Below are 24,904 nucleotides of genomic sequence, written 5' to 3' on the forward strand. Positions count from 1 at the left end.
GTGTCACAGCTCAACATAGGCATGTCATTCACTCCCTCCACACACCCACCATGTTCTGGGCGCCAGGGACATAGTGATATCATGGACCAATGAGCTGCCTGACTCAGGGGATGTCTGTCTTAGGACAAAATCAATACCTGAATCCAGAAGGTGACTTCCAAATGAGGAAATCTGCTGGGGTGGCGAGCAGAGAGCCAGGGGCATCAGGAAAGCTCCCTGAGGAGGGCACAGCTAAGGAGCCAGCTTGCTAGAGGATGGATTCTAGACAGAGGCATGAGCATGTGCAAAGGCCCTGCGGTATATCTGCTTGGAGGCCAGTGAGCTGTGGCAGAGTGAACAGAGGGGGCGGCAGGAAGCTAACTCAAACCCTGCCTTCCTGGGAGTGAGGGGTGCAGGAGCCCATGTGCCCCTCACACACATACCAGCACCCCATCCCTGGCCTGGATGAGCCCCTCCCTCCCCACCTCCGGCTACACCCACCCTGAGATTCCCCCAAAACTTCTACCCCATCTGCCCTTAGTCCATGGTTTCCCTCTGCCCTGAATGTCCTCCAGAAGTTGCAGCCATGAGCCCTAGACCCATGGGGCAGCGGGGGGCTTCAAGGATGTGTGTGCCATGAGTGGGAGGGGGTTCATCCAGGGAACAGCTCAACCTTTTATACCCCACCCCAGGTCTTTCCGGGCCTCATGTGGGAAGAGAAAAGCCCAGACACGTGCTAAGAGCCTCCTGTATGCACAGACAGTGCAGCCCTGGGAAGCACACAGACATGTATCTGGCTGGGCCTCCTGCTCATTCGCTGTGCCTTCTGGAATCTGCCGAGCCCTCTCTCACTGGGGTGTGAGCCCCCTGGCCTCCTTGCTATGGGTGGGAACTGGGCGAATCCTCCAAGTTGGGGAGGCAGCGGAGAAGCCAGGCCCCACCTGCACCCCACAAGCGGTCACACCTGTGGATCCGCTCCTGCTCTGCCCCTGCTGAATGGATATTGCAAGGACCTGGGAGCCCCATGCTTGTCCTGGGACTCCACCAAGTCCACACCCGTGCTTGTCTTGCTCTGATAGTGTCCACAGGGGCCCCTGGTGGAGAGCATGACGTCCTGCTCAGTCCTCCACCACCAGCACCATCCTGAACCCACCCAGCACCCCAGGTAGTAGCCGTGTTGAGGGACACGTATCCCTGGCTGGACCGGGGCGGACAACATGCCTAGCCCCGTCTCAGAGACCCCCCGACCAATGGTCCCAGGCCACAGGGCCCCCAGGGCCTCGGCGAGGGGGGCCCAGGGACCAAGCTCAGGCCCCACCTAGCTTGCTGTGTAGCTTCAGGGATCCCGTGGCCTCTCTGCGCCCCTTTCCTTGTCTGAGAACCCCAGCTTCTCCGGGTCTCTGGAGCCCGGTCCCTGTTGGGTGACCCTCTGCCTCCCCCTGGTGGTGAAGAGCCTACACTGCCGTGGGCCCGGGTCTCCACCGGACAGTGGAGCAGACCCCTCCAGGCTGCCCTCCACCATGCATCTCACCCTGGGGCCTCTGCTGAGAAGAGCCCATTGCGCCCAGAACCCAGGAACGATGCCGAGCCTGCGTGGCCCACTGTCCGCTGACCGATCTGGCGGCTGACCCCTCCACTGTGGGCCCTCCTGCCTCTCCAGTGGGGGTCCTGCTATGATGGGCTGGCCAGCAGAAGGCCTCAAGTACCCCCCTCACACCACCCCCCACCACTGCCGCTGGTCCAGATACACCCACATGACCCACACGCAGCCCCTCTGTCGGTCACCAAAGGCTCAGAGAGGGCAGGGCCCTGGCCCAAGACCACCGAGCCAGGCAGCAGAGCGGGCACTGCAAACCCACCTCTGCACCAGGCAGCGGCCCTCCCTGTCTCATGTCACACCCTGGCCTCAAGTCCCCAGAGTGCCCGGCTGAGACTCCAGCACCCCTTAAGGGCAACAGAATGCAGTGGGAGCTCTGTGGGTCCCCAACATACTCAGCCGGGGACCCCGTCTGCCACCAGCCTGGGGAGTGCTGGTGTTGAGCCCCTGGGGACAGTCCACCAGGACCGCCACAATGGGCTCCCACAGTGGTTGGAGACAGCACAAACAGGGAGACAGGCCCATGGAGAAGTTCCTCTCCTGGGGTACCCGAGTGAGGGCAGCATGGGGCAGGGACTCAGGGTGAGCTGCAGGGGGTCTGCTCCTCTTTGGCCTTCACTGACCCGACTGTGCCCTCTCCACCAGACATGGGGAAGGGCAGTGAGCCCCCCTCCCTGTGGGACACCAGGCCCGGGCTTGGATTCTTCTCTCCCCTCTCCCCTATGCCCCCAGGCAAGGTCACAGATCTCAAGCTTTGGAGATCCCCACTTGGGGCCAGTCCCTGAGTGCAGTTGGCACAGACCTGTCCTGTCCCTGGCTCAATCCATGCAGCCAGGTCAGGAAGCAGCCCCAGTGCCCATCTAGGAGCATCCAGACCAGTTCAGAGAGGGTCAGCGCCTGCTCAAAGCCATGGACACATCCCCACCGATGCATAAGTAGACGCTGGCCAAGACCTCGGGCCAGGTGCCAGGCCGCCTGGGAACACGTGGCGAGTAAGAGAGCGAGCCCAGGCCATGTGGTCACTTTCTTTATTGTGGCAGCTCAGAACCCACAGGGAGGAGGGTGCAGTTCCCCACCCCCACGGTGCCCGCCCTGCCCAGACTAGGGGCAAGGGTGTTCTAGCCGGCCAGGCAGCTCACTCAGGGGTCCTGCTTTTGCTCCTCAGGGACAAGACCCTGGACAAGCTGAACTTGGACTTCTTCTTCTGGTCTCCACTGTTTCTCCGGAGGTCTAGTGGGGGAAGGGGATAGACACTGAGGATACTCACCACCTCTTGGCCACCACCCCTGCCACATTTGTCCCTCCCACCCAGCCCTGGGAGCCCTCCCTGGGCTCCCAGAGCCTGGAGGAAGCCAGCCCCCGACAGGAGCCCTGAGCCTCAGCCCTCCCTTTGGGAACTGCCTCTGTGCCTGCTGTTAGAGCTCCCGCTGGCCTGGGCACCCTCCTACCCTGACCACATGGTCAGCAGCTGCCTCTCGGCCCTGCTGAATGATGGGAAGCTAGCTCCCTTGGGGTGAGCCTTCCTGTCCTTGGGCTATATCTGTCCATGGGTCCTGGCCCCCACCCCGACGGGAGACCCAGCCCGGACCCCCCCACCTCTGCCCTGGCCCCCCGTTACCCAGCCTCTGGATCATGTTCTGTAGCATCTCGTCCTCCTCTAGCTCCCTGAAACAGGAGAAGCACAGCAGTGAGGGGCTGCCCTCAGGGGCGAGGGGCGTAGGGCTCCAGTCAGACTCATAGCCGAGCCCCCAGCCCATGGGACACCTGGGTCAGCTGTCTCCCACTGGCCAATAAGGCAGCACCTGCCCCCTCTGGGCCCAGACCCTCATCGGTGGCACAGGGACAGAAGGGCCCTGGAAGGACCTGGACCAGGGCTCCCTCAGCTCAGATGGGAACACATTTAAATTTGGCCACTGACTCTGTGACCTTGGCAGGTCCCTCCTTTATGCATAGGGACAGATGTGCCCCTAGGAATGGTCAGGAAGACGGCAGCTGCCCCCAGGGCTGGTTGGAAGCCAGAGGCCACCCCCAGGGCTGGTCAGGAAGCCAGCAGCCCAGTGCAGCACCAGGAAACATGGGTAGCTGTGTGTATTTAAATAAAAATAAAATCTAAAGTTCCATTCCCCTGTTGAATGGGTCCCAGTGAGCCGTTCACATTGTGGAATGTTCCAGTAGCAGGTGCTGACCCCTGAGGGTCAGGGAACATGGGGCTTGGTTGGGGGACAACCTCTAAGACAGGCAGCCTGGGTCTGCCCTCGGCCTCAGGGCAGGTCCCCACTCCTGCAGGACACAGTGTCGGGGGCAGGGGGCATCCTCCCTGCTGATGGCGGGGAGAGGTTCTGTGCAGAAGGTGACCAGTCAAGGCCTGGCAGGGAGGAGCTGGGGTTCTGGCTGCCCCTCACCTGGGCCCCAAGCCCCGCCCTCACCGGAGCCGGTCCTCCTCCAGGAAGTCCACGATGTTGCTGCGGTCATCCACTGTGCTGATGTACTGGCTCAGCAGCTCTTCCTCACGCTGCTGGTCCTGGAGGGACTTCAGATACTCTGCAGGGACAGCCCGCCTTCAGTGGCAGCCCTGCTATCCCTACCCTGCTCAGGGACACAGCGTCCCCATCCTCAAGGGTCAGGCTCCACCCCTGGAGGTGGGGGAAGGGTCTTGGGAGCAATGGGGACAGAGTCTGCCCTTCTGCGGTGAGCTCTTGGCTACGCCAGATGGACAGATAAACGGATGGACAGGTGGACAGCTGGACAGGTGGGTGAGTGAACGAATGAATGAATCCGTGGAAGAACGGCCAGATCAGACCCAAGTGCCGCTGCCCCCATCCCACAGCAAGGAAGGGCAGGGGCAGGACTGCCGGGCTTCAGCCCCACCATCCGCAGTACCCAGAGGCCGTGCTAGTCAGGGCTTACAGCCTGCACGCACAATCAGCTCGCGTAACCGCTGCAGCTGATGGGCGTGGAGGTGGTAATCACTGCAGTGAGGAGAACAGAGAGGGTGAGTGCCCTGGCCAAGGACACACAGCCAGAAGAGGTGCTGAGACTTGACCCTGGGCAACCCATCAGCCTCTGCCAAGCTGGCTGCCCAGGCAGCCAGGAGGGGCCTGGGAGAGGCCGCCCCCATCCGCCCACCCCGCTGGCTGTGGCTCCCCGGGGTAGGCAGGACTCACTGGGCTTGGCCATCAGCTGCCGCAGCTCCCCCTCGAGGTCCAACTGCTGCTCCACCAGCCGCTGGTCCCTGGCCCTGCCGAGGGGACACAGGCGTGAGGCCCAGCCCGCGTGGCTGGCCACCCCCACCCGCCCAGTGCCTGAGCTGGGGCGGCTGGAAGAGGAGGCGGCCGTCCAGGAGAGGGCCCCTTCCGAGGGAGGAGCGGCGGGACCCCTCACTTGTACATCAGCTCCGACTCCTGCCGCAGCAGCAGCTGCTTCTCGTGGATGAGCTGGAACCAGTCCGCCATGAGGGCGTCCTCGGAGGCATCTGTGGGGAGTGGGGGGGCCAGGATGGCTCAGCTGGGGCCAGGGCAGCTCCAGGGCGAAGCTGGCTAAGGCGAGGCTGGGGCACCAGGCAGAGTATCGGCTCACCTCCCTCCGCAGCACGGAGATTCTTCTCCAGTTCCACACCCCTGAGCTCCAGGGCGTCCAGCTGGCTCTCGATGTCCTGCATTTGCCTCTGGATCTCCTCTGGGGGCATGTAGTTAGGGGGCAGCTGCGGACGGAGGGCTGGTGAGGGGCCGTGGGAGATGCCGGGCCATGCCCCGGTGGGCGGCGTTCCTGGCTCCCCTGTACCGGGGCTTACTCACCCTGGCGGGGTTGGTCACTGCCTTGCCGGGTGAAGAGGGGACACCAGCCGAACCCAAGGGCATCCCTGCTAAGGGCAAAACAAGTTTCCTGGTCCTGGTGGCACCAGGCCCAAAGCTGTGTTGACCCCACCCTGCCTGCCCAGCAGCCCTGCTCGCCCCTCACCCTGGCAGCCCTAAGTGGTGCCCTGCTGGTGCCCAAAAGCCAGAGCTCACAGACAGATCCAGGCACCATCCCCCCCGGCCCTTGTGCCCCACCGTCAGCAGCCCGGGCACCCCAAGTGCAAATGCTCCACCATCGCCAGGAGGACCTATCTGGTCCTCCCCTCCCTACTGGTGGGCAAGGGCTCAGGGACAGGGTCCTCCAAGCCCCCTGCCCCACCTGAAACCCCTCTGACACCACTGGGTCGTGTTCCCGGGCCGGGCATCTGGAGCACCCGGGTTCGCACCCAGCATTACCTGAGGGGCTGGGCGGAGGTCTAGCTGCACCCACTGTCCTGTCAGGCGAAAGAGGGGTCGGGGGAACGTGGACGGGCCCCTTGGAGCTCTCATGGGCCTTCCCAAGTGCCTCACCAGTCCGGGGCTCTGCCAGGACCCTAGACAGAGGGCAGGAGGTCAGCTGAGGGAACGACAGGCTGCCTCACACCCAGGTGCAGACCCTGAGGTAGGGATGAGCTCGTGACCAGCTGCGACCCTCCTAGAGCACAGATGTGTATTCCCGTGAGCACTCACCTGTGGGTGTGAGCCCCGCCGCACACCTGGTGCAGGACCCCACCCCTGCTGCGGGCCCCCGGGCCACACACTGCTACAGGGCACTCAGGGCAGCTGGTGTGACTGCCCCTGCTGTGACTTAGGCCAGTGTGACTGCCCCCCATCACTCACGCTGGTGTGAACTGGCTTCTACTACCACTGCTGAGAGGTCCCGGCAGATGTGCACGCATCCCTCCCATGGGTATGTCAGTCGGTCCGTTTGTGCACCATTATTCACCTGCGAGCACTGGTGAGCCCCTACTCTGTGCCTGACCCTGTGTTAGCCCTCAGACCCCATGAGCACAAAGCCTAAGGCCCAGGCGCAGGTGCAGGTGCAGGGAGCGCCCCCCCGCCCCCAAAGCGCTTCACCTCTCAGCAGGGTTTTTCTTCACAGGCTTCAGGCGGGCCCTCCATCCTGCCGGCCCGTCCTCCGGGTCTTCCTGGGGGCTGGCACTCATGCCTAGGTTGGGGGACAGGGACACAGGTCATAAGGGGTGTTCTGCTGGGTAAGACTGGATCTCACCCACCCCCACCCGAGCTTCCTGCAGCCAGCGCCTCTCGAATACCCGCACAGCCAGCCGGGCCCACAGGACAGAGTCGGGCTAGGAGTCGGGCTCAGGACTTCAAACCTACACTGTGCTGTGTGTGCTCAGGGGAATCGCTCCCCTCTCTGGGCCTCGCCTTTCCCTGATGCCAAACGGGTGAGGGGGGCGGGTGAGGGGGAGGCCAGGTGAGCCCCATGGATGCTGAGTGCCCATGTGTCTGTGGGACGGATGGCTAACGTGGGACAGCCCATCTGCTGGCTTCCTCGGCTGAGAACAGAGTGGCTTTCTTACGGGGGGGACTCGGCTGAGGGAAAGATCTTGGTAAAACACTGAGCATGGGGTGTCATGTGAGCCGAGCTCAGTAACGCCAGGGCGCCCGTAAGAGATACCCAGGCACCCAGAAACAAGGTAACTCCACAGTTACCCCCAAAAGTGTATGAAACGGCGCCAGGAACACGAGGCCACAAGATGGTAGTAAGCGGTGGGAGGGGCCTCTGGGAGGGACCCAGGCCCAGGGGCGGCTCCAGGACGCAAGGAGCCCCGGGGCACTGCTGTCGGGACAGAGCAGGAAGGACAGACACACACAGGAACCAGGGATGTGAAACTCCAGGGAAGAGGGGGTGAGGCCACGACCAGGGCAAGGCAAGAGAGGAATCACGAACACCCTGGCGTGGTCACCAGGGACAGTGACGCCGATGACCGAGGCCACAGGGCCTCAGCAAGAAGGGCCGGTGGGGGCAGGTGGGCGGCTAACAGTGACCATAGAGCCACGCCACCCCAAGAACATCGGCCGCCCCGAAACTTGAGTCAGGCAGAGCGGGGAGAGAGCAAGGACCAGGGTGGGGGCTGTGACCCAGGAGATAGAGGACAGGCACTCAGGGCTGGCGAGCCCAGGTGCCAGGCAGGAACCCGAAAATCACTGCAGAACCACAGGCCAGGGAGCGCCCACCCCACCTCTGCTCCAGGGAAACCCTTACCCTTCAGCGGTGGGGCCTCTGGCTTCGGCCTGGAGCCGGCACTTGCCCGACTGGCCCCGGAGCACACAGGCGGGCTCTTCCTGCCCGCCTGGGATGATGTGGCTGCCCCTGACGTGGTGCCCACCTTCAGGGGGGCTGGAAGCTCAGGCCTCGCCGGGGGGCTAAGGGCCCGGGGAGGTGCCAGCTGTGCTAGCTTGGCTGAGGGACTTGCTTGTGGCCCTTCCGTGCTGGTATGGGATTGCAGAGCAGGGGAGGGCCTATGGGTGAGAGCGTAGGCATCAGGCACAGGTGGACCCAGGAGCCCTTCCTGCCACGACCCCCAGGCAGAAGCCCCTTGGCCTCCCCTGGCAGCTGATTCCTAATGTCCACCCTCCTGACGGGGACAGACAGCCCCTCCATGGGAGTAGCCAAGGGCTCCCACTTCTGGCACAGGTGTATACGGCCCTGGATATTACCTTCCCATCTTACTCTGGTACGGGCTGAGATTAAAACACCCCCAAAACACACTGTGCACGGGGTGTGGGGAGGGGCCACACCCACAGCCCCGCCCCCTTCCAACTACCTGCCCAGAGCCGGGATGCACTGGGCCTGCCTAGCCCCATCTGAGCAACATGTGTGAGGCCTCCCCATGGGTGGCCCATCAGCGGCCATCCTGCACCCTCTTGGGGCACATGCGTGCAGGAAGCAGGACTGCCAGCTCCCAACAGGGCCCAGGGCAGGGGGCTGGAACCTCCCCAAACCAGAGCAGCTCCTCCATGTGCCCCATGCTCCCTAGGAAACAAGTCTCCCTCCTGCTTCTCCCCGCCATCTGGGTGCACGGTGACCGGGGCAGCCCTAAGCCAGAATGCCGCCCCCAAATAAGGGGCCGCACGAGGTAGCAGGGATGGCATCGTCAGCCAGCCTCATGTGCAACCTTCTTACTCACTAGGCCACCGTTGCATGGTGAACGGCTCCCCACCCCCCGCCCCAACATTCACATCCACTTGGAAGCCCAGAGCATGGCCTTATTGGGAAACAGGGTGTTAGCAGACGTAACCAAGTATGGATGAGGTCATCCTGGATTAGGGAAGCCCTAAGTCCAGTGACGGGTGTCCTTAAAAAAGACAGAAAAGTAGAGGACACAGACACAGAGAAATTCAGGTGACCCTGGAGGCTGAGAGGGAGGGTATGGCCACAAGCAAGAAAAGCGGTGCCACCAGGAGCTGGACGAGGCAGGAAGGACGCCCCTCCCCCAGCATCCCCGGAGGGAGTGCAGCCCTGCCCACCCCGGGTTCCGCCCTCTGGCCTCCAGAACTGGGAGAGAACAAAGTTCCGTCGCTTGAGCCCCCAGAGTACGGTGCTCTGTCCGGTAGCTTCCGCACATGACCGCGGGGACACTCCATCCATCAGGGCCTGTTCCGTGTCCAGCGTGCAGAGGGGACCGGGGGAGTTGTGGGGGGTTGCGCTCTGCCCAGGTCAGACAGGACACTGGGACCTCTCCCATCTTTTGGTTCCCCATTGGGTGTCCTCCACGTGTGCCACGTAGAGGCCCCAGGGGACAGCATCCATGCCCCTGAAAGCCGAACCACCACAGCTCTAAGTGACAATGGTGTCCCCTCCTGATGACCACGGGGCACTCTGGGTCCCGTCTTATTCCCACTTCCCAGATGAGGAAGCTGAGGCTGGAGAGCACACCCAGGTAGGGCCTGGAAGCCTCCTCAGCTGCCCCTGACCCTGCCCAGCCCCTCACCCACCTGCCAGGCAGCTGGGCCCCGGTGTCCCCGAGCCTGGGAAGGGCCTTCCGGAGGCAGCTGAGCGCCTGCTCCCTGCTGCTGTCCCCAGAAGCCACATCTGCTGGAGCTGGGACCCTGCCCGCCAGGCCGGGGCTAGGGGTGGGCCCAGGAGTCTGGAAGAATCTCTCGCGGGCCTGCTGCATCTTGGAAGCTGATGGGGTGCCGTCTGGGGCGTCTGCTGGGACTGGAGATGCTGGGCCCACACTGACCTTGGTCTGGGGGGCTGCCACATGGGGGGTCACCGGGCCTTGCGGGGTGGCCAGGTGAGAGTCCGCGGCACTCGGCATCAGGGCAGGACGGGGACTGACAGCTGCCTTGTCCTGGACCAGCGGTGACCACCCCGATGGGGAGCTGTTGGCCACACGCATGCTGGCTTTGCCACCCTGGAGGCCCGCCGAGAAACTGGGCCTGGCTGAACTACCCGCGTGGACGTGGGAGGAGGCGGAGGCTGGAGGCTCAGCAGAAGTGGGGACACCCTTGGCCGCTGATTTGCCCACCACCGGCTCCAGGGCCGCTGGCCTGGCTTTTGGTCCTGTGTCTCGGAGCCCATTTGCCTCCTGGGCCTTCCACGGGGCATTGCGCGGCTGGGAGTCCGAGGACACAGCCCCTGGCCATCGGGGGCCCGGGGTCCGCAATGTGGGGCTTGCGGACGTGGCTTCCGGGTGGTGGCTGGAACACACGAAGACGCCGGGCTCGCCGGTGGGCCTGTAGGCCCCAGAGTGCAGCGTGTTGGAGCACTGTTTACACCTGAGGCGGGGCAGAGGCAGACCCGTGAGGACACTCCAGGCGGGCACGCGCGCCCCACTCACGCACACGCCCGGGCACAGGTTCGTGCAGCCCCATGTCCACGTGTGTGGCGGGGACTCAGGCGACAGGCAGCCCTCCTCCCGGTCATTTGTGCCTGTGCCTATCAGCGCAGCATACGCACACACACGAGCACACGCACGCGCCGGCCCCACCTGAAGCAGCTCCGGTGGTAGAGTATCCCGTCAGCCAGGTGTCGCTGCACAAGGTGCACGTGCTTGCCGCAGACCCCACAGGTGCTGCTGACTGAGCTGCTCGGCGAGGCCTGGCCCGTGGGAAGGGTGCCAGCTGTCATTTCTGAGCACCCCCCAGGCCTCCCTCCTGACGGCTGCCCCATCAGTGGGTGAGAAGATCCCACTTTACAGACCAGAGAACTGAGGCCCCGAGGGGAGCAGCCTGCCAGACGCTGCCAGGAGGGCCTATGCCCCAGCCAGCCAGACTTCAGCTTCAGGGTCTGCAGCCCAACCCCAGCATAGGGGGTCTGGGGGCACAGAGGACAGGTTCACGAGCTCCTGCAGCCACGGTAGGGGCAGCAGTCCTAACAGCAGGCTCGAACAGCAGGGGGCGCCCAACCACAGCATAGTCCCTGCCTCGTCCCTGCCTCTGAAAGTGGGGATACCCTAACGTCCTGGGCAGGCCAGGAGGACACACCCAGGATTCTTTCCTGGCCCACCCACAACAGAGGGGCAGAAGGTCACAAAGGTCAGGACTCAGGGTCCCAGCTGTGCTCAGCCTGCACCACCTCCCTGGGCCTCAGTGACCTATGGGTACAAGGGGTATCCTATCCCGACCTCGGGATAGGACCTCACTCCCAGGTGGTGTAGAGGTCACACTCAGTGCCAGGAGCCAGAGGGAAAGGGGGGCTGGGGCACTTACGGTCTTTGGCAGGAGGCCCCCTGAGCTGCCGTCCTTCCGCTGGATGGTGGGGTTTCTGTTGGCTGGAGACAGTGGCTGCTCCTGGGCTGCAGTGGGTGAGGGCCTGGCCGGCTGGGATGTGGCCTTCTTCCCAGATGGCTCCTCGCTGGACTCCGATGAGGGCCTCTTGATACCAGCCATGCCCCCAACTGCCATGACACAAGCAGGGTCAGGCTCTGAAAGCATCTGGGGCCACCCTCGGTCCAGGTCTCCTGTGGGAGCCCGGGGCTGCTGGGAAGGGCAGCTCCCGCTGTCCAGGGGCGCGGGAGGGGTGGCCGAGAGCAACCGGGCGCACATTCCCAGCGGGGGCCTGGCCTCTCCCACGGCCCTCCCCTCTGGCTCTGAAAGCCCCGATCTGGGGTCAGGGAAGTGGAACTTTTCTGTTTCTCCACAAAGTGGAAAGATCAAGGAGGGGCTGGTCCTGTGCCCAGAGTGATTCCGGGGATTTCTGAGGCCTGGATGAGGAATGTGGGGGGAGGGGAAGTGGCTGAGCTTTGGGGTGCACAAAGCAGCTGGAATAAAGTCCCTCAGGCCTGTCCCTCACCCACGCGCCCTGCCGGAGGCCCTGGCTTGCCAGGGCCAGCCTGATGTCTATAAGGCCAAATGTCAGGACCAAATGGCGTGGTAGGGGGTGCGGCCTCTGGAGCCAGGCCTGGGAGCCCACACAGGGTCTGCCAAGCTGCCTGAGGCAAGAGTTGTGGGCACAGTTTCCAGGCGTGTAGATGGGCAAGCTGAGACCGAGGGGGTGAGGAGAGGCAGGATCTGGGCGCATCCGTTTGGTGGACAGGTGTGGGGGGGCCTGCAGGGTCTGAACGCGTGCTCATTACTTCCAGAGCATGGGAGGGCCTTGCTCCCCTGGGGAGGAGACCACAGCTCAGGGAGCCCCACACATGGGGCGCCAGAAGGGCCTCCCTGCCCGCTTTCTGCCCTACCGGGCAGCACTGGCAGCCAGTGCTGAGCTGGGGTGGGGGGGGTGTCATGGGGGCCGAGAGGGCAGGTGGGCCTGGCCGTGCAGGCCTGGCCGTGCAGGCTGTGCAGAGGCAAGGTGGGAGAGGGCCTCCCGACTCACTGGGGGAGCGTCCGTGGAAGTAGTTGTAGTACTGGGACACGTAGGTCAGGATGCTCAGCCGGTCAGGCACCTTCAGGGCCACCATGTCCTCAGCGTCCAGCAGGGCTGGGATGCCCAGTTCCTCCTCGGCCACACGGAAGGCCTGGTAGGGGGTGGTCAGCATGAGTGGGCTGGGGGACAACCCCTCCTCCTTCCCTGCCAGCCCACCAGCTCCTCCAGGAAGGAGGCCAGAAACCCGCTTGAGCCCAGATAGTTCTGGGTTCAAGGTTCATGCTCTGCTCAGGCTGCAGGACCTCCCTGAGCCTCAGTTTACCAGTCCGTCCAACAGGAACCATATCCTGGCCACGCAGGAGCCGGTCCCTGCCGGGGCCAGCCTGCTGTCTCCTGCCTGCAATGCCTGTCCCTCACCTGATGGTCCTCGAGCCCCACATGCACCCTTCCCCTAACTGCTGACAAAGCCACACCACACCTGAGGGCAACACCTCAGTCTCCAGGTATCCGAAACAGGGCTCCAGGGGTGACCTTCCTGCCATGCTCAGGCCAAAAGCCTCAAATCTCCTTTGACTCCCCCTCAAAACACATTCAGAATCTGACTCCTCCTGCGGCCATCATCATCCCCTTGCCGCCCGGCCCGCTATCAACACAGTTCCTGTGCACCCCGAGCACTCCCACAAAGCAGCCCAGGAGAGGAGCCCAAGCGCTTCCCATGCTCTGCCAGCCCCACTCTGCTCCCACTGCCTCCCTCACTCTGTTCCAGCCTTGCTCCCACTCTGTTCCCCCCGCCTCCCCAAGTCTGTTCCCACCGTGCCCCCACTCTCTTCCAGCCGCAGCCCCCCCTCGCTGTTTCTCCTCCTACCCAGGTCCCTGCCTGCCCAGCGCCCTGGCCCAGGGAGCACCCCCCCACCAGGCACGCCCCTCCCAGAAGTGCCCAGGGGGCTCCATCTTTCCGGGGCCGGACCTGCCCTGTCCCCTCATGAGGCTGCACACAGCTGTGCCGCACTGTCCCTGCATGTTCATCCTGCTGGTGCATGCTACAGTGTCGCTACAGGACTTCCTGCCGCGACGGACGAGCTCCCGTCCAAGCTGTCCATCCTGAGGGCGACACGTGGAGAGCGCGGCTGAGGAACTGAATCTGTCCTTTAGTTCATCTAAATTAAGTCAGATTGAAAGGCAAACCACCAGAGCCCAGTCCGACACCCCACTGGAGAGCCGGCTCTGGGAGGAAGGGCTCGAGTCTGTCTCTGTAGGCAACGGCCTCCAACGACAATGGGGTGTGTTCTGCAGCGAGGAAACTGAGGCAGGGAAGGGTCTGGTGGCAGTGCGGCAGGCAGTGTGCTCAGGACCCGGCAGCCAGGTGGTTGGCGGGCTCGCACTGCAGGTCCCCGCAGGGCAGGGAAGGGCCACCGGCCCGCCAGGACCCACCCCAGGGCTGGTCCTCCCCAGAGCCACCTCTGGCCCCCGTCTGCCGTGGGTGGGAACTGAGTCCCAGCCACTCCCGACCCCTGCCTTCCCCCACAGGAAGAAAGGGACCAGGAGGTCCGGGGTACTAGACCAGAGGCTGTATTTCTAGGGTAGGGTGACCTGGCTCAGGACAGACTGCGGAGCTCTGGCCACCAGGTGCTCACCTGCTAGGCCAGGAGCTCCCACAGCTGCCCTGGGGGCGCCCAAGGGGATCTGGGACCTGGCTGACGGTACAGGGAAGACTGGAGAAACTGGAGAAACAGCGGGGGGGGGGGTTGCGGCTGGAAGAGAGTGGGGGCACGGTGGGAACAGGAGAAACGGGGGCACTCACCAGTTTGTTGTTCTCATAAATGTTTTCCTTCCTGAGAGCATTGAAGTCTCTGGAAGAGAGAAAAACAGGTGTCCGAAGTAGCTCAGGGAGGGAGACCGAGGCACAAGGTCACCCGGCACCCCAAGCAGGCAGAGCTGGCCCTGCTCCGGGCTCAGCAATGCTGGTCGGCACCTGGGCAGCCAGGCTGACCAGCATGCTCCAGGCAGAGGGTCCCCACAGGGTGGGGAAGGGCCACAGCCACCGCAGGGCCCTGTCTTCTCAGAGCCACCTCTGGTCAAGACAAAGGCACCAGCCTGGGCAGCACAGCCAAGCACATGTCCCAGTGGGCTGCTTCCAAATTCCCAGAAGCCTGTGGGCCTCGTGGGTCACCGGAGGCCCGTGTCCCAGGGGTGAGAGCAGGGGGTGGACGTAAGAGGCAGTGGGGGATGGAGCTCCACGCTGCCTACTAGTCAGGGCACCGCCAAAACCTGACCTCGGGGGTGCTGAATGTCCGAGGTGCCAGGCCCAGCCTGGACGGGACTCTGAGTCCCTGTCCAACACGGGCACACCTCAGCTCACTGCCCCCCTGCAAGGTGGCTCCAAGCAGGAAATATGGCCGGCCCGGCAGCCGCCCATCCTGACACAGGCCACTCAGATACCCACCCGCGGGGCCTCTGCCGCAGCTCGGCCCCTTCAGTATGTGCTGGACGGTTCTGGAAGCCCCGCAGCCTGGGGAGGGGCTCAGGCTGGGCGCTGCATCCTGACCCAGCCGGGCTGCGCTATTGGACCCAGGGGGAGCCCTCTCCTCTCTCTCTTAAGGCCTTAGTGTCCCCGTCTGGGAGGAGGATGGCCGCTTCCGACCGGAACTGGGGGGTCTGGCTGCAGCGGGTGCGCAGGGAGGGGACGGGGCTGCCGTGTGCCCAGCTTCCTCCAAGGAGGCCCCCGCAGCCTCCAGTCCTGCGGTCCATCACCCTGCCTGGCTTCGGGGAGAACTCGCCATCCGCTCGGACCACCCCTCAGGTAACGTGTTCCAGATGCTAAGACCACCCCATGAGCACAGACTGTGCTTTTGTGCATGGGACAAGATGGAGGCAGCCCTGTCTCCAGGAGACAGAGGGGCAGGCGCGGCACCTCCTGGTTCTTCAGCGCAGCCACACGCAGCTCACCCGGGGTCTGTCCCACCAGTGTCCATAGCACACGAAGGGGCCTATCTCCACCCATCGCCCAGGGGGCTCTCGGCAGCTGGGGCCTTCGTCCACCACCACCCCCCGCCACCCCATCCCTTTGAAAGTTCAATCTCTTTTCCAGACCTGCCCTGGGTCACTGACCCACACGGCCGTGTCCTCAGCAAGATGCCCCGGTGGTGGGAGGGCAGGATAACAAGGTCTGTTTTGTCTGCAAACACGCGGGGGAAGGAGGCCCTGGTCCCTGCATCTGCCGTGGGGAGGGGGCGCAGCGGCTCGCCTGGCGGAATGCAGGGAGGGGGGCCTCGCTTCGCCCAGACCCCAAGGGAGCACCTCTCCATGGTGGTGCCGACCCCGCTGAGCAGGCGCCAAGATGGGCAGGTCGGAGCCTGCCCCGTGGCCCTTCCACTCAAGGTCAAGGACCACCCTGCCCCCAGGACCCTGGGCTCTCAAGGCCTCCACAGTGGGCCCAGACTCCCCAGGCCAGTCTCACCGCCACCACACCCTTCCTGAAGCAAGTTCTCTGCCCAGGGTCTTGCCCTCCCAGCGTCTTAAGCTCAGCCCACGCTGCCCCCTCCGTGGGGCATACACTGGCCCTGCCTGATGCACCCGCCACAGCCCCTCCCCAGAGGCACCCCCCCGCAGGGCCCCAGCAGACTCTTCTCTGCCTCTGGCTGGTGGCCTTGTGAGCTCACATCCCCATAGCAGGGGCCTCAGTCGGCGTCGCCTTTGTCCCCGAGGGCCGCCTGGCCCGGCGCTCTGGCAGAAATCTCTGGACTGAGTTGCCCAGCAAACCCTTCAGAGACTGCCAAGGAGAGACCACACCCGTCCCTGCCAGGAAGTCCAACAGGACCAGCTCTCCACCATCAGGGACTCTTGCAGGGACTGGCAGAACTGGGCCCCCCACAACGATCTGTTGGAGAGTAACCCCTGCCCCGGGACCTCAAAACGTGACCTTTGGAAACAGGATCTTCTTTACTGACAGAATCCCGTTCAAATGAGGTCATGACAGTGGGCCCTAATCCAGAACGACTGGCATCCTTATAAAAAGGGAAATCAGGCCCCGGACGCAGAGGGGAGCCGGCCCTCCACCAGCCCAGGGGGGAGGCCCAGAGCCTCCGAAGGGGCCCCCCCTGCTGGCTCCTGACTCAGAGGACACACGTCTGTTCCAGCCGCCCCATGTGTGGTGCCTCGTGGAGCAGGCCTGACAGACAGACAGCCCGGCTTCGGCCAACCCTCGGTGGGAAGGTGGCATATAAGGCCTTGCTGGACCAAAATGCATGAGCTGCACCCTCAGTGGCCGTGCTGGCTGCCCCTCGGTGAGGCGGCTGAGGCTCAGAGCACCCCCACCCCTTCTACCCTGGGTAGATCGTGTTTTAGTCGAATTCCTGTCATTTAAATTCAGTTCCGTTCCGGTACAACTCCCAGGTGCCTGGGGCTCTGCACACACTGGCTGATGAATTAGTTCCCAGGCTCCCCGAGCCAGGGGACTTCTGGGGCGTCCATCTATTCTTTTGACATGGGCCAGCGAACGGACTCATCGGGTCTCTTCGTGTGTCCTGTGGCCGCTGACTGGTCTGCCGTCAGCTGGGTGCCGGCGTGGGCCCAGCCCTGGCCTGGCCACGAGAGCCAGGACACGGCCCCCCACCGCTGGCCACAGCTGGCCGCGACTGTTGACCTCACACTGTTGCGCCAGCCCGCCTCCTGCCCCCACGCTTTCGGGGCTCTTAGGAATGCGTACCCCCTTCCGAATTCCTGGAGAGCTGACCTCACGCTGTTTATTTCCCGGAACAAAACGCAGCCACGCGGGGGGTGGGCGCTGGGCTGGGAGGGGCTGGCCGAAGGGAAGGCGCCTTTTCCAGGCACCCCCAGTACATCTGGAGTTAATCCCACAGGGAAGGGGAGCGGAGAGGAAGGGGAGACACAGAGACAGACACACAGATGGAGGGGGACAGAGACAAGACCAAGGCCGCACGGCAGGAGAGGGAGGCACCGGGCAGACTCTAGCACAGACCTCGGCAGCGTGGACGGCACGGGGAGGAATGGGACATGACAGGCGCCGGAGGCCCGAGGCAGGGAGAAGGGTCTCGGTTGGCGCAGGGCCCAGGGCCGCACCTCCTTGCACCCGGTGGACAAGTGAGACCCCTCAGCCTCACTGCCCAGCCGCAGGCCTCCCCCAGGCGGGAGTAGACCCTGACCCCGACCCTGGCCCGGGGCAGAGCCCAGCCAAGAGTCAGCCCTGGGGCTTCCGTGGTGGCCTGAGGCGGGTATCGCAGGTCACTGGCCCCAGGTGGCCCCAAGGAGGTGGGCTGGCAGCTCCTCCTGGGTCCATCCTGGAGAGTCTGGCCAGAAGGAGGCCTGCGGGGGCCTGGGCAGCAGGCCCTCAGGCCGGGGAACAGAAGGCCTCTGTCCCCAGGCAGCTTCCCACTGGCCGAGAGGCTGCTGTGGGAGGGGAGGCCAACCCGGCCGCCTGGGCCCAGCCCACCCTCTGCTCTGGCCCAGGAAAGGAAACAGTGCTGTCTCCAAGCATCTGGGTGAGGGGCTCTCCGGACTCCAGACTACGTGTGAGTCTCAATGCACGTCTCAGGGAGCTCCGCCGCGGCCGCAGCGTCACCGTCCCCTCCACCGGCTCTGCCCCAGCCCTGACATCGGCCTCCCGAGCTGGAGGGACCTGGAGAGATATCAGGTCCCCCCACCTCAGGACTGAGGGGCTGGGAAGGCCTCCTGCCCCCTCTTCCTGGTGGCAGCCGCCAACCCTACCTCCTGCATCTCCCTTGAAAACCTCAGCCACCCCTGGTCAGCCCAGAAGAGGAAGGAGCCTAGCCGCCCACTCCAGCCCTGACAGGTCTACCGCCTGAGGCAGGAAGGGGCTGTTTGTTCTGGGTGGCTCGGGCATGTACGTGGCTGCTTGGCTGAGGTGGCATCCCTGGGGACATGAGGCCCACCTGAGAAAGCCTAGCACTCTGGGGCAAGCTGACCAGAGAGGGCTGCTGCTGCCCGGCCAGCTCTGGTGGGGTATCTCGGGTACGCTTGCCTCCCAGGGTCCCCGCGGGCCACCAGCATGTCACACGTGCCTCCCGGAGCCAGGCCACAGGAGCGGAGCTGTAGCGTCGGGCAGCTGACCACCACCTGTCCGGCTCAGCGCCTGGGCTCCTTCACAGCTGTTCCCCGGGAAACCACGGGAGGAAACGGCTCTGGTGTAGCAGGAAGGCTGGAGATGGGGCGTAGGGAAGGACTTCCTGGTGGCCAAGTCAGGGGACACAGAGCCGGATGTCCACTCTCCTGTGGCCAGAAGGCTTCTGAAGGACAGGGAGCCTAAGGGGGAGGGTCTCGTCCAGTCTGGCCTTGGAGGCATCCTCCTGGAGACTGCATCCTGGACTACTCCTTACTTAGTACTTCCTCCCCTCCCCGCACCCCTAGGCGGCGGGTCGGCGGGGGGGGGGGGGGGGGGGCCACAGGGACCGGGGTGGGGGAGGGGCGCATAAGGCACAACAAAGGACACCTGTGTACCCACAGTCAGCATGTACACAGCACCAAGTACATGCACAGCGTTCCACCAGCCCTCCAGCGCCCGCCATGCATCAAAAACTACTAACGTTCTACCAGTGACCACAAACAGAAACCCACTCCCTCCCAGTTCCGGAGGCCAGAAGTCCAACATCAAGGCACCGGCAGGGCCGTGCTCCTTCCGGAGGCTTGCAGGGAACATCTGTTCCTTGTACCTCCCCATGGGCTCCAGGCATTGCTTGGTGTGCGGTCCCATCACTGAGTCTTGGCCTCCATGGTCACGTGGCCTCTTTCCCCTCCCCCCTGCACACAGGCACCTGCAGAGCCCCAACCTTGCAATGACACTTCCCAAACCCCTACAGTCCCTACAGAGCCCCAAGTGCACGCCCTTATCTGTAGCTCTCCAGCTATGTGCTCCTATCCACCAGGCACCTGGCAGGTGCCAGACACAGTTCCAGGCACTGAGGGCAGGCAGTGACCAAAAAAGACATCCCCACCCTTTTGGAGCTAAAGGGCAGTGGGGGCAGACGGACAAAAACCAAGTCAGCAGTAAATGAGATAACTGATGCCCTCGATGTCACTCCCGGAGGCAGGGGCCAAGTTCACTTCTTCAGTTTGCAGTGCTGAGTACACAGCAGGCACTCATTAACGGTTAAAGGACCAGTTGCTTGATGCCTGCTTGTGCCAGCACGGTACACACCCATATGTGCACACCTGTGCTCACGCTTGGGCAGTGCCTGCTGGGACAGGCTCAGGCGCCACATACACACCCACACACCCACAGGGGGGCCTCTACTCCAGCAGAGCAAGGAGCAGACAGAAGGCCCAGGGCTTGGAAAAGCCCTAAGTCTCCAGTGACACCCACAGTGTCATCCTGAGGCTGCCGGCCCGGAAACGGCCATACCCCATTTGCCTGTAACCATGGATTTCTCCTGCTGCTCCGTCCCAGCTGCCTGGGCTCAGGCCCCAGCCAGCCTCACCTCAGACCCTCCATGCTCCCCGGGGGGCTCGGCCTGTCCGGGTCCTACCCTTAGCCCTCCTCCCCATCAAAGCTCAGCTTAGGATTTTCCCTGTGGAAACCCACTCTGCCCAACACCTCTGCCTCCAGGCGTGACTGAGGTGCACCCCTGGGCAAGGGGCAGAAGCTGTTGCCTAAATGCCACATGGGGCGTCCCCAGGAGTCTCCAGTAATGCATTTCACAACCTGGGGCAGGAGCAGGAAGTACGTGCAGGCCTTTGTCAAGACGAGCTTCCCTGTAGAGTGCCTGGGAGTACAGAGTACCTCTGAGTGCAAGGGAGGGGCCCCGAGGGCCAGCCCCGGCTCCGAGGACGTGCTCTGTGCCCTCAGCAGGCTGTTTGGCCTCTAGGCCTCAGTTCCCCAGTCTGGGCAGCCAGGGGCCTCGCGGAGGTACTGTCTCTGGCCTCTCCCAGCTCCAAGACCACCCTGGCAAACACACACCCCAGCCTACCCCTGAATCCAGCCACAGCTTCTCAGAATGCTTTTGAACATCATGCCTCTTCCGGAAGGCAGGTGGCCTTCAGAGGACCCCCTTCCTAAGCCCTGGTGCCCCCAGTCCAGGCACCCTCCCCTGGAGCTTTACCCATCTCTAGTTCACATGAGTCGGGGGCCAGGCCATCAACACACAGACCTCTGCCCCAGCAAGCCAGGTCCCAGTCATTCAGCCGAACAGCATTTGCTGTTCATGACGGACGTGGGGACAAGATCCAGCCTGCGAGACACCAACTCCAAGAGCCTCCTGGGGCAGTCGCCCTAGTCCCTTCCCCTGCCCACGTTCCTTGTCTCCCAAGCATAGGGGCTCAGCCTCCACCTCATACCTGTCACTCTAGGGCGCCCAGGCAGGCCTCTGGGACAAGAGCTAGGAAGTCTGGGGCTTTCAGCTCTGTGCCGGTCCCTCTCCCACACTGTCCCTGGGCTGCATTCTTAAAGGTGCCTGGACCCCCTGGGGCAGAGACACAGCTCCTTCCATCTGGGGGGAAGTCCCTGGGCAGCAAGGCGCTGGGGTGAGGGGGTGTGCAGAAGGGCAGCCCTGCCGGCGCTCTCCCAGGGAAGCCGCGGGGTGGGCCGAGTGGCTGTGTCCGGAGCCCAGCCTGACTCACGGACTGACTAAGCCAGTGGGGGCGGCCGGCCGGCCGGCCTGGCTCCAGCCCAGCTCCACTCGGTGGACTGGCAAACTGAGGCCACCGGGCGGGTCGTGACCGCAGGGACCCCGCTCCGCGCCGCCCATCCCGCGGTTCCGCACACACACCCCGCCCGGCGGCGCCACAGGCCCCGCCTGCGGGGTTTCCCCGCCGCCTCAGTTTCCCCGCCTGCGGTGCACTCACAAGAGGTCGGGCCGGTGGCGGTGCAGGATGGCGCAGAAGGCCAGGCCGTCGCGGAACGACGTGGTCATGTTGGTGATGTTCACGTCCCGGTAGCCCTCGCACTGTTGCCGGCACCACTGCTGCAGCGCCTTGGTGGCGGCCATGCGTGCAGCGGCGCGCGCCCCGGCGGCGGCGGGGCTCCGACTGCGCCTCCTGGAGCCGCGGGCCGCTGCCCGCGCCCACCGCCGACTGCCCGCGCACAGCCGGAGCCCTGCCGGAACCCTGCCAGAACCCTGCCGGAGCCCCGCAACGACAGCGAGCCTCAGCCGCGCCGCCGGCGGGAGTGCGGCCCGAGCCCGCCCCCGAGAGGCCCCGCCCCCGAGTCCCCGCCCCCTTGAAGGGCCCGCCCCCCCGAATGGTCCCGCCTCCAGGGAAGGGCCACCGCCCCTAGGGTCCTCTCCCTCCAGGCTCCGCTTAAACCGACCACGCCCCCTCCAGGGCCCGCCCCCGCCCGGAGCCACGCCCACCCCACCTGCCCTCGGAGCCCCTCTGACCTCCACTGCTCTTGGGCTGCTTCCGGACTTTCTTTTTTTTTTTTTTAAGATTTTTTTTGTTTGTTTTTTAATTTGACAGACAGAGATTACAAGTAGGCATAGAGGCAGGCAGAGAGAGAAGGAGGGGAAGCAGGCTCCCTGCTAAGCAGAGAGCCCGATACGGGGCTCGATCCCAGGATCCTGGGATCATGACCTGAGCCGAAGGCAGAGGCTTTAACCCACTGAGCCACCCAGGTGCCCCCGGGACTTTCTTTTAAACGCTCTCCCACCAACAGTCGTGGAGAAGTCGGGGACAAATCCGATCTACAGACAGGAAACAGGCTAGGAAGTCTTGGAGCGCCCCGGCCTGCCTTTGACCTTGGGCACTCTTGACCCCATGGAGGCCTCCCCGAGCCCCCCAGCGCGGGAACGCCCCTCACGTTCCTGGGCTTTCAGGGGCTTTTCCTCCCCGGTGCTCACGCTGGCGGGGGGCCAGGCTAGGCGGTGATCTCGCCTCTCAGGTTTCAGCCCAGGGCGCTGAGGCTGGGAAGGGGGCGCGGTCCCCGGTCCCCGTGTGGCCCTGCCAGTGTGGGGGAGAGGTCAAGCCCTCCAGGAGTCTCCCCCATGGGCCTGTCCACAGGGCTGTTCCCGGGGCTCTGCGACCCTCGCAGGTCATGCTGATCCATTGTGTCCTGCTTTTCCACCCAGAGCATCTGTGACAGAAGTCATGGGGGAGACGCACCTCCTGTGGGACTCCCAGTTACCCAGGCGGCTTCCTCATTCTCCTTTCTCATTCTCATGGAGACTGGCTAAGGCCAAGCCGCTGGACAGCCTGAAACACTGATACCAGAAATGGAAGATGACCTCACCTTCCCGGCCCCCCAGCTCCAAGGCTTGTCCAGACAAGGCCCACAGGAAGGAAGGTGTTTTCCCATGATTGGTCCCTGGCAGGGCTAAGGGGTAGCTTCTCTGTGCCCACCTGAAGGAGCAAAAACCATGGTCTTCTAGGCCAGAGCCAGGACATGGCATTCCAGCTCTTTACAGCAGCTGGGCCCTGACGGGTGGACATCCAGCTGCCCAGCAATGCGAGTGAGGCCTGTGTATGGGTGGTGAGCTCCCCATCACAGGGGACATGCAAGCGGGTGCTAGACAGGGAGCCCCCAGACATGGGATCAAGGCTGACAATGACCACAGCCCTGACCTGCTGGGGGTTTCCCAGTAGGAGGACAAAGGACATTGTCATGCCAGTTTAGCCAGGCTGGTAGCTGGTCTTGGAACGAGGAACCAACTGGGTTTTCCTGCCCCCCAGGGCAGCAGTTAGGAGAACTGGAAAAGCCAGGGAGGAAGGGAGAGGCCTGCGGGGGAGGGCAGGGGGTGAACACAGGGACTCACAAGAGACACACAGGGCTAGAGGCCCACCTCCCTCAGAAGGAAGAGTGGGGAATGGCTGGAGCTCTGGTCCCAGGGGTTTAAGCTACATTCTTGCCCCTGCTGGTCACACGCAGCTTCCTCTAGGGACAGTGACTTAGAGAGCAGCATTTGTGGTGGGGTCCCCATAAGCATGTCATGTCCTTCCATTGGCCCTGCTCCCTTCCAGGACCTCCAGGCCAGGACACTCCCAGTCCACCCACTTCCTCCTACTGCCCCCTCTAGCCACCATAGCCCACTCCTCCCCAGCAGCCAAGGGAGATTTCTAGAAAGCCAACTGGACAAGCAGTTTTCTGCTTGGCCTCTGCAGCACTCCGAATAAAGTTCAGGCCCCTCCTGGTCCTTATCACGCCTGCCCTCCCTGGCCTCACCCTCCTCTTCTGGCCTCAGAGCCTCTTCCCTGCTGATCCCCTGAACTCAGCCCCTCCTCCAGGACCCCATCCAGGCCCTACCCACAGCTGGCCACACAGTGGTTAATGGCTCCTTCTTGTCTGTTCCATGCCCAAATGCAGTGCAGCAGAAAACCAACCATGGCCACCCCCTCCACCGCCACCACCTGGTATGAGCTTGGATTCCCACTGGAAACTTCTGACCCTGCCTCTGCATTAGCTTTGCTACCTAGAGTGTATTCTCAACCCAAAATCTGGAACACTGGGAGTGAGAGCATGCTCAAAGTCTCCTCTGCTCTCCAGGAAGGACATGTCCCTCTAGCCATCAGAGCGGCCATCCTCCCCTCCTTCCCGCAGGGGCCTCTCTGCCTTTCCTCCCATGGCTGTGCTCCGCGCCCCCCCCCCCAGCCCAAGCTCACTGTCCTGCCTCTGGACCTCCACATTCACCCTTTCCTCTGCAGGACACGCAGGTGAAGGCTGAGGCCTCACTGGCCAGAGACGGCTATGTGGGCCCCTGGGCAAGTGAGACATGGACATACACTGGGCTCAGTTGGGGGCCTTTTGCTGGCACAGCCAGCTGGCTTTCCCTTCCCGTGACACATTCACAAGCAAAGGTAAAAGTGCCCCTAGCAGGACACCTGGGTGACTCAGTGCGTTAGAGCCTCTGCCTTCGGCTCGGGTCATGATCCCAGGGTCCTGGGATCGAGCCCCATGTCTCTGCTCAGCAGGGAGCCTGCTTCCCTTCCTCTCTCTCTGCCTGCCTCTCTGCCTACTTGTGAGCTCTCTCTGTCAAATAAATAAAATCATAAAAGAAAAAGTGCCCCTGGTATGGCACCCCAAGGGCACACAAGGTGCCAATCACTCAATGGTAGAAGAAGGACTCTTGGTTCAGAAGATGGCAAGGGGGTATCCCTGATGAGGGAGAACGGGAACTGAGACCTGAAGGATCCACAGAGAGAGGGCAGGAAACACTTTCCCAGGCAGAAGGAAGGGTGTGTGCAAAGGCCCTAAGGCAGGAATGATGGGTCTGAGGAAAACAGAAGGCGAGGGCAGCTTCCACAGAGGAACTGGGGAGAAGGGGGCAGGGCCACCAGGCCCCCTACTCCAGTCTGTCAGTTTCACACCCATTTCCCCTTTTAACACAGCCATCCTTTAAAGTGGGTTGATCAGGGCACCTGGGTGGCTCCAGTGGTTAAGGGTCTGACTTTTTTTTTTTTTAAGATTTTTATTTTTTCTTTTTTTTAAGATTTTATTTATTTATTTGACAGAGATCACAAGTAGGCAGAGAGGCAGGCAGAGAGAGAGAGAGGGGGGAAAGCAGTCTCTGAGCTGAGCAGACAGCCGGATGCGGGGCTCGATCCCAGGATCCTGGGATCATGACCCGAGCTGAAGGCAGAGGCTTAACCCACTGAGCCACCGAGGCGCCCCAAGATTTTTATCTTTAAGCACTCCTCAACTCAGGTCTTGTTCTCAGGGTTGAGTTTAAGCCCTGCTTTTAAGCAAATAATAATAATAATAATAATAATAATAATAATAATAATAAGTGGGTTGATCATCCCTTTCCTGTAGCC

The 24,904-nt window shown here is 63.2% G+C and overlaps 1 protein-coding gene across 5 annotated transcripts; it reads right to left on the bottom strand.

Annotated features, from left to right (window-relative positions):
- Nucleotides 1-2,595: 2,595 nt before the first annotated feature.
- On the bottom strand, nt 2,596-21,362 carry MICALL2 (MICAL like 2). 5 transcript variants are annotated; one of them, XM_032328318.1, is made up of 16 exons: nt 21,005-21,362; nt 13,992-14,040; nt 12,200-12,341; nt 11,092-11,279; nt 10,371-10,480; nt 9,373-10,158; nt 7,640-7,896; nt 6,487-6,577; nt 5,827-5,963; nt 5,371-5,438; nt 5,153-5,276; nt 4,958-5,048; nt 4,741-4,814; nt 4,003-4,117; nt 3,195-3,241; nt 2,596-2,806 (listed from the first exon to the last, which is right to left on the bottom strand). In XM_032328318.1, exons 1-16 carry the CDS (start codon nt 21,145-21,147, stop codon nt 2,712-2,714), a joined length of 2,517 nt encoding a protein of 838 aa, XP_032184209.1. In that variant the 5' UTR covers nt 21,148-21,362; the 3' UTR covers nt 2,596-2,711. The 5 variants fall into 5 exon arrangements, 4 of the variants coding, with proteins under 4 accessions (XP_032184209.1, XP_032184208.1, XP_032184207.1 ...); XR_004281961.1 differs by having other exon boundaries at nt 2,775-2,806; nt 3,979-4,117; XM_032328317.1 differs by having other exon boundaries at nt 2,596-3,241; nt 5,371-5,435.
- Between the last annotated feature and the right edge of the window lie 3,542 nt (nt 21,363-24,904).

This window comes from Mustela erminea, chromosome 20, assembly GCF_009829155.1.
Source record: "Mustela erminea isolate mMusErm1 chromosome 20, mMusErm1.Pri, whole genome shotgun sequence".
NCBI classification, from domain to species: domain Eukaryota; kingdom Metazoa; phylum Chordata; class Mammalia; order Carnivora; family Mustelidae; genus Mustela; species Mustela erminea.

Bases quoted from the DNA above. Each gene is read 5' to 3' on its own strand.
- MICALL2 (XM_032328316.1), bottom strand. From the start codon at position 21,147: ATGGCCGCCACCAAGGCGCTGCAGCAGTGGTGCCGGCAACAGTGCGAG. The intron at 6,578-7,639 runs GTAAGGGTTTCC...CCCCCAACCTAG, and splicing joins AGAGGCCCCACCGCTGAAGG to GCATGAGTGCCAGCCCCCAG. The intron at 5,049-5,152 runs GTGAGCCGATAC...CACTCCCCACAG, and splicing joins TCTCCGTGCTGCGGAGGGAG to ATGCCTCCGAGGACGCCCTC.